This window comes from Oenanthe melanoleuca, unplaced genomic scaffold (genome assembly GCF_029582105.1).
Source record: "Oenanthe melanoleuca isolate GR-GAL-2019-014 unplaced genomic scaffold, OMel1.0 S268, whole genome shotgun sequence".
In the NCBI taxonomy this organism is placed as follows: domain Eukaryota; kingdom Metazoa; phylum Chordata; class Aves; order Passeriformes; family Muscicapidae; genus Oenanthe; species Oenanthe melanoleuca.
In genome coordinates, this window is record NW_026612917.1 from 109 (window position 1) to 8,572 (window position 8,464).

The following is an 8,464-nucleotide window of genomic DNA, read 5'->3' on the forward strand; positions in this document are numbered from 1 at the left end:
AACATTAGGTGAAATTTAAAGCAGAAAAAAGTCAGGTTAAAAGAATTTAAAATCTTCTGTCTCAAAAGATTAAAAAAAAAAGTGGAAATACATTCTAAGAAGTGTGAACACAGGTCAAGGATCAGCACTCTGCAGCTTCAATCCTTATTATAAGCTTTCTGTAAGACTTAGCTGTTTGAAGAGCATAGAGCAATGATGTTAAAGACACAAAACGGTGAATTTAATTCCTTTTAGTTTTTGATTATTTCATTGCTACTGTTTTAGTATACATTACCACCACATACTTGATAATTTCACCATATTCATCCCATTTAATTCTTTCTTCAGGAGCTGGAAACATTGGATAAGATTTTTTCGCCTGTTTGAAGAAGCTTCCTTTCCGGCTACCTTCACCTTTCATCATCAAATCATGTTTAGTCTTATGCAAAGTCGGCTGATCAATATCCTCTTCAGCATCACTCTCATCACTGGAATCAATATCTGCCCTGAAATGACATTCCAGAAAAACCTAGCACTTCTTTTTTTTCTTCAGATTTCACATTACATAAACACACTGACTATATAATAACAGTTGACATAACACTAATCAAGGCCAAGGGCACTTTATGTATCTGAGAAAGAGCTCACAGTCAGATGGCAGATGCAACTGGGTCTATGAGAACAACAGATTAAGGAAAACTACTGATTCCTCAGGGCCTTCTGACAAGGCTACTGAAACTCTAATTTTCATTTAGGCCTGAAAAGAGTTGAAAACAGAATAATCACACAGAAATCTCAACTCTGACCATAACAGCAGAATGAGCAAACATACTTACTCTTTAGACTGCTCTAACTTCTTAGCTGCCTCTTTCTTTAGTTTCTCCTTTTCTAGGTACTCTTCAAGTTCTTTTCCTTCCAATTTGACACGTTTTCTCAACTGCAGATAGAATTAAAATTAACATCATTGTGAGTATCTGACACAACTATAATACTTCTCCCATATGCCGCTGACAAGAATATTTATCCTTAGGTACTGAGGGCAAGTATAAATTTTATGTCATATACAAGACCATGGCAAAAATGTGGAAATGTGGTACTTGGGATGGCAACATCATGATAGTGTCATTTGTACAGTCTACTTTAAATGAAAGCATTTCTAAAAATATTTAAATGGATTAAGCTTTTCAAAATTTTCTGAAAATGTCTTCAGGAAATATCTCTCCAATAAGCAAAGGCTCTTAGATGAGCAGAGTTTTTTTAGTTTTTCTATCATTAATATCAAACCAGAAGAACATAGCAAAGTCATAGTAGCTGACAAAACAACAAGATTTTGTTTCTTGTTTTCTGAGTACAGGTCACTTTGAATAAACTGAATTCTAGTAATAATCTCATACTGTAATTCAATTATTTCAATCCAATCTATAACCAAAATAAAGCTGCACCATCAGTATTGAAATTACCACTGCAATCACAGGGGACTTCCATAAATTAACAATGTGCACCAGAAAGACGTAGACACAGGTGTACAGATTATTGAAAACAATTTGAAAGCATAAATAGCAATTAATTATCTCATAATTCCCAGCATTTACTTATCTTTCTAATCCTGTTGGGATTTATTATACTAATTTGACTTGGTTCTCCCCTCATCCAAACCTGGAGAATATTCCAGTAAGACTAACCCATCATATGTGGTGATCTGCAAATCAACTGCAAGCAGACTTTTTTCTATTATAATAGAAACACAAAGGAAAGAGTTGTCTAAAAGGAAATATTTAAAAGGAACTTCATGCTCAGCTCTATTAATTTTGCCACACCACGAAAACACATTTTGCAGTTCTCAACAGGAGATCTATTTTTACGTAAATTTATCCACAATTTGATAAATATGCAACATACTGATATCAGGTTTGTCTCTACCACTAGAAGCATGTCCAGAAGATCAAAAAGGAAACTATGCTCACTTTTGCCCACATGACCCTAGATGGCCCACAATAAAAACCTGGAGCTTTAGAGACAACTCTTACCTCAATATCTATAACTTTTTCAGAAGGATTATCAATCAGGAATCGTGCTAATGTTCCAGGTGTAGTGCGGTAAGTTAAAATTACAGAGTTTTTGGAATCCTGGCACCATTGAATGAAAAGGTCTCTAGAAAACCCACATTCCAAGTCAGGCTGACTGGCAAGAACAACCTTTGGACTAGGCACTCGAGCCAGATCAGAAAGACTGTGACATAAGGAGAGATGGCGGAACTGAAAAGGGTTGTTTCTCTTGTCCTCAAAGCACCTCATCAACTTGTCACTCATCCATTCAACCTAAAATATGTATTAGAGAAAGTTATCTATACAAATACAAGTTCTTCAACAGTACAAGTTTGATATGAATTACAGGATGCAATATACTCATGATTACATCAGTATTTCTCAGCAAGTGTAGAAATAATGTCGAACATAACAAACACTGACACAAGTTCTCTTTTTTAACAACTATAAACCATGCTAACAAGTCATCGTAAAAACAGAAATCAGTATCAAGAAACATGCCCACTGTCACAACTGGATGCTGTGTTGCTTGATCAAAAGAGCTGAGACAAACATGCACTACAGAATAAGGACATTCCCCCAGTATTTTGCCATTTCTTACCATTAAAAAGAAAAGCTTTTGCATAAATGTTCCTTTACTCTTCATAATTGGATTTCAAAATCAAAACAAACCTGTGATTTAGAGAACTCCACTACATTGTAGCTGACATTATTCAAAAGTGCGAGAGAGTAGACTCCTAATCCTGCATCTTTTGTTCTCCAGATCTGATCAAGAAGCTGAGCAAGTTCCAGAACTCTGCCTGCAGTATCCACGGCTATTAATACATTTCCATCACCTCGTAATGTCTCCAAAACATTAGCTAATAAGAATTAAAAACAAAACAAAAACCTACTTATACTTTGAACCAAAGTCAGAAAGTCTGTGATGCGGCTTGGATTTTTTTTTTGTTATCTCACATTAGCAATCATATTCAAAGTATACTGAGCACAGAAACAAATGAAACTTCAAAAGAGATCCAAATCTGCATTTCCACCAAAATTAAAGGGAGATAAAGGTTTCTCAGTAGCTCTGAAGATCTCTTTACCCTAGTATCTCTTTCTTTTTTTTTTTTTTAATATAAAAGCAACATAAAACCAAATTTAAAAAAATAAAGTGCTGAGGAAGGTAATTTAAAAATCCCTGAAGAAATTTAAGGATACTGGATAAAATACACTGTTTTCAAATAAGGTTCATTGTTGATAGGAAAACATTTAACTCACAGGATCAGTATCATCAGAAAAGAGTAATTCAAAACTTGTTACATTTTAATAAGAGTTCTTAAGCCTAAATGCTGATGAATTTCTCATAGAAAAATAATTTACAGTGGCTAATAAATCACATTACTGATATTTTTGAAGCCCAAACAATACATACTCAGCAGCTGTTCATCCCTTTGCTTCCTCCTGGGTTGTACATAAGTAGCATTAAATGAATCTGTAATAAGCAATGAAGGCCTGCTTAACATTTCCAAGGAACATCCATTCAGATGGCTGTGGGAAAAAGGAAAAATCTCACTTTTTTGCATTTCTATTTTAGAAAAAAATAAAACAGTTAGATTCTAGATATTTGCATGTACAGAAACCAAACTACTCAGCTGCTGAATGCTTCCTGCTTCAAATTTACAAATTAATAAAAATGAATGGAATAAAGAAACACAGAGCTAAGGCTTGCTTCAAACTGATTAATCTGGATGCAAATGAAATTAGTGGTCTTATTAGAACTAGAAATGCACTTCTGCTTCCACACCTCTTTATCACCCACTAAATGATGCACACCTAACACTGCTAAGAACTATACATTACTATGTTAAACTTACATCTCCCTCTTGTGGTTGAAATCAACAGCATAAACAATTTCTTCCTCCCCATCCTTGACAATCTTCCAAATTGTGCCTCCTATCATGTGACCAGCTGGCAATGGTGTGATTGACAAACCATGTCCTTTGCCTACAAAGGTTTTCAGAATTTTAGGTAGATTACACATATTAAAATCCATTACTCTAAACAAGAGATAGTAACTTCAAACCACTAAATGCCTAAATTACTACTGAGGAAAAAAAACTCAAATGAAGTATGAAAAGGCAGTAATATTTGTCCTTCCCATCTAACGAGTAATGTCAAAATATTTTGCAATTCACTTTTATATTTCCTCCAGAATAAAGAAACTAAAGCAAAGATCACCTCTTCCCTCCACCTCGCACTGATACTCAAAAGCACTGCAGAGTTCCTGTAACTATAGACATAAACAACAGTAAATTATATAATTATATCACAAGAAAGCAAGCACAATGATGAAAGCCAGGATCCTCTCTGGGGCAACACTAAATGCTTATGTATCATTCACATTTAAGGTGCTTAGGAAAACTTATATAAATTACACAATCTGGAAGCTTTCCAGAATGACAAACACACAAGTCAAACCATAGCAGAAAAGGTGTTCATGTGCTGCAGTCAGGGCTGACAGAACTTTTCAGCACCTGATGCATTTTTCAAGTGCACTGTTGCTCCCTTTCATTGACACCAGCCTGTATCTTTGTCAGATTAAAATGAGACCACCAAAACCATTACTCGCTGACTCTGCTGCACGAAGTGCACAGTAATAATTAAACATATATTATCTTCTTAAATGCCTCCATTGGGTCTTTTCAAATCACCTCCATTAAATAAAGGAAGTTGGTTGTTTTTAAAAAGTCGTACACTAAAATTACTCTTTAGATGTAAAAATTGCCAGGACAGATATAGCCTTGCTACAACTATCTCAAAAAGGGGCCAACATCCTTTCAAGGACAACACCCTCTTTCTATTTTCCAAATAAGGCAAGTATTTTGGAAGCACTATTCATGAACCTCTAAAATACTGTCACAGGTCCTAGCAACACACTACGGTGAGTATGATCTAAGTCACTGAAGCTCTACCCATTAAATCATTCACATGCTGTAACTTCATCTCTGCAACCTGGCTCTAGAAAGCTTTCCCTTGTGTTACTGCTTATGAAGAGTTCTGAGGTATCTGCCATTAGATGTAAGTAAATACTTTTAATAGACATCAGTAAATTCCAAAAAAAGTAACAAAAACACCAAAGAGAAGCAAACATCAAAACATTCTTTGGCATGACCTTCTCTGCATTAAGTGAAAATTCTATCTATTTCTAAATACAATTGCCGAGGCAATTGATACAGACTGACACAAGGCTAATGAATTCAGCACTGCAAAACACACTGTATTTCAGAACTCAGTCCCTTCAAAAAAGTTATTTTAACTCTTAACTACTCTGTCACCTTTCACTAAAAGTAATTTATCGAGGCTTTGGTGACAACTTTACCTTTTAAGTTCACAATCTGAGAAAATTTCAGCTGTTGTATCTTATCAAAGGCTGCATCTACATCATCCAATGTAAAGAGTGTGAAATCTTCAGTGTTATGGCGGGACTGAAACAAAGAGGTACAGAGCATTCAAACACTCCACCATATCAAAGAAGTTGTGTATGAAAGTATCAACTTAAACATACCTGGTAGAGATCATACATAAACATCTGTCCCATTTTATATACAGGAATAGTTGCATAAATGGCACAATTCAACCCCATTTTTCCAACTGCATATGGAAGTGCACCAAGGTGTAGAGGGTCAGGGTGGGAAAGCAGAACAGCATCAACCTGGTGAACATGCCTATAAAAAGAGGGCCAACAAAAGCCATTGAAAGGAATTCTGTATGGTTTTGTGTATCTCCTGCTAGGGATATTTGGAGAATACATCCACAGTCTGAAAGCCAAACAATGGAACTTAAAACCCTTCAAGGTTTGGGATAGTCTTAAAAACCATAATTAAAATGTACAGGTGTTTCCTAATGTTCAAATACTTAAAACCCAAGTGATTTCAGAAAGCATAACTTCAAGCTCTGAAGATGTAAGTTTCACATCAAACTCCTGATGAAAAAGAACTTAGCATGTATGTGGACACTAGAAAGTAAATTAACTGAGGGACCAAAAATATTACTGGTACAAATGTGCTACGAATTTCTTAATACACCCCAAAACAGATTATAACTTTTCTTCTGATGAGAGTGACCAAGGACACAACAATCCTTAAACTAATAAAGATCATATCAAAATGTATTTCTTTAAATATAGAAAAGATCAAACATATAATTTCAGAAAAGTAGCATATCAGTTTGGGGAATCTTATTACTCTTAAAAACTTTTTTTTTTTTCCTTGCAAAGTGTTGCATAAAATAAGAACTTGGACTAAAGACTTTCTACAGATAACAATTGAAAAACTTTAGGGCATAAAACACATGTAACAAATGAAAATACAAACTGGACTGACAGCTCTTTGCTCCCTTGCATAGTAAGTGGGGCACACACATTCTTCTTGATGGCTGTTATGGAAAAGGTAATTTTATCAAATCGCTTCTTAGATAAGACACTTGAAAAAATGTTATAAATTATTCTTAGTACCTAACAATCCTCACATAAAAGATTTCAAACACTGCAAGTGTGTCAATACTATAAAGCTAGTATCAAAAAGCTCAGTTTCTCTCCCAAATTTCCATATTTCAGTCCTAACTTGGAAATCAGCACAGCTCCTTGCTGTACCTGCTGAAGTTCAGTATTCAAGTCCAGACAGATTTTGGTTTGGAGGGGTTTTTTCCCTTTGCTGTCCTGATGGAAGGTGTTTTCCTGACAGTCTATTCAAATTAAAACAAGAGCCAGGAGTTGAACTGCTTTGTATTCAGCCTACATATACAAAGGCCTCGTCTCCTATTTAAAACTTAGTTAACTATTCCAAATTACTTGAGAGCCAAGGTCAGTCTTCCCCAAGCCGTGTCACATTTATGACAATAAAAAATGAACAAATCATCCAAGCCAAAACAAACACGGAACAGTTTGAGAATTACAGTTAAGAGACCCACTGGACTGACGAGAAAAAAAAATCCCAAAATTTTGCGGGAAATGTTTCAGCAGTGTGATTCCCTTTAAGTAAAGCATACACAAAACAAAACAAAAAAAAGGGAACAATTTTGCATTTAGCGACACTGTACATAATACCACTGCATGGAATTTTGAGAACTTTCAAGACAGACCAAGACCTATTTTAAAAAAAGCTGTATGAACTGAACTACTTACTTCCTCAGAGAATCAATAATATCCATAGAAAAGTTTTCATCCCAGCCACAGTCCAAAAGAAAACGAAACTCATCTACTTGCAACAGATAGCAAAGGGCAGATTCCTCCTGCACCCCCGAGAGCGTAGTCAACTTGATAATCGATGTCATTTTCCTCTCCAAGTGTTTACTCTCCAAAAGAACTAATCTGAATGGGCGACAAAATGTTTCATTGACTGACAAAAAGAAAATTTCCATTTCCTTAGATCTAGCTTCACATATTTCTGAAAATAATCTGGCTATCCTGCTCGATACCGACTAAGTCTCAGATATTAACATTCTACTGTTGCAGGTCTTATTAGAAAGAGGTGGGGTTAATTTTTTACAATTTACATTAAGAATAATTTTTTAAAGGATCCCTAGGAGCAGGGCAGTTAATAGCAGCTCCACGGAGCTGAATCGGGGCACCCAGAGATGGCACATCCAGGGCCGCGACCTCCCAAACCCAGGGCCTGCCCGACCGGGGCACAGCGCGGGTGGGCCGGGGGCTCCGGGGCTCCAGCGCCTCACCGGGCCCCGGCGCCGGGCCTGGCCTGACGGGACGAGTCTCGCCAGGCGGGGGCGGCGTGACGGGGGCGAGCCCCGCGCCCACTCCAGTCCGAGGCGAGAAGAACAAGGGGAAGAGGAGGATGATGTGAAAGAGCCGATACCTGCCACCCTCAACCACCCCCAGCCCGCGCCGCGCTCGCTGCCATCTTGCGGGAGACGGGGAGGAGGGGCAGCAGCCGGAAGGGTGGCGGGCGGCACCACCGCGAGCCCGCCGGGGGGAGGCCGCTCCTCCCCCGCCCTGCGCGGCGCGTGGTCTGTCCCGGCCCGCCCGTTCCCGGTGCCCTTGGCGCGGCCGCTGCGGGTCCCGGCGGCGCCGCGAGCAGCGGTAATGGCGGGGTCGCGCGGGGGGCGGCAGCGGCGGCGGGGCGGAACCTCTGTCGGACCGCTCTGGGAGCACCTCGCCCTGTCCCCTGCCCCTTCGGCGGGACACGGCGGCGGGCGGAAGCGCCCCTCAGCCGCCGGGCTTTATGGCGCTGTTACCCCTGGAGGGGCAGTCGGGGTCCCGGGCGGGCCGGAGGCGGCTGAGCCGGGAGCTGGCGGTCCCGTGTCGCGGGTCGGGGCTGGGCCCGGGCCGGGGCTGTGTGGCAGCCGCTCCCGCAGGGGCTGTGGGTGCGCGGGTCGGGGCCGGGCCCGGGCCCGGGCCGGGGCTGTGTGGCAGCCGCTCCCGCAGGGGCTGTGGGTGCGCGGGT

General features: G+C 39.6%; 1 protein-coding gene across 1 annotated transcript; it reads right to left on the minus strand.

Moving 5' to 3' along the window:
* Positions 1-226: 226 nt before the first annotated feature.
* On the minus strand, positions 227-8,095 carry LOC130266828 (cleavage and polyadenylation specificity factor subunit 2). Its single transcript, XM_056516098.1, has 10 exons — positions 7,877-8,095; positions 7,189-7,374; positions 5,572-5,731; positions 5,386-5,491; positions 3,881-4,010; positions 3,439-3,554; positions 2,697-2,884; positions 2,007-2,297; positions 816-916; positions 227-485 (listed from the first exon to the last, which is right to left on the minus strand). The coding sequence occupies exons 2-10, from the start codon at positions 7,335-7,337 to the stop codon at positions 242-244; spliced, it is 1,485 nt and encodes a 494-aa protein (XP_056372073.1). The 5' UTR covers positions 7,338-7,374; positions 7,877-8,095; the 3' UTR covers positions 227-241.
* Positions 8,096-8,464: the final 369 nt, after the last annotated feature.

Bases quoted from the DNA above. Each gene is read 5' to 3' on its own strand.
- LOC130266828 (XM_056516098.1), bottom strand. From the start codon at position 7,337: ATGACATCGATTATCAAGTTGACTACGCTCTCGGGGGTGCAGGAGGAA. The intron at 2,298-2,696 runs GTTTGTTTTGAT...TACATATTTTAG, and splicing joins TGGAGTTCTCTAAATCACAG to GTTGAATGGATGAGTGACAA. The intron at 917-2,006 runs GTAAGAGTTGTC...TTCTATCTGCAG, and splicing joins AAAAAGTTATAGATATTGAG to TTGAGAAAACGTGTCAAATT.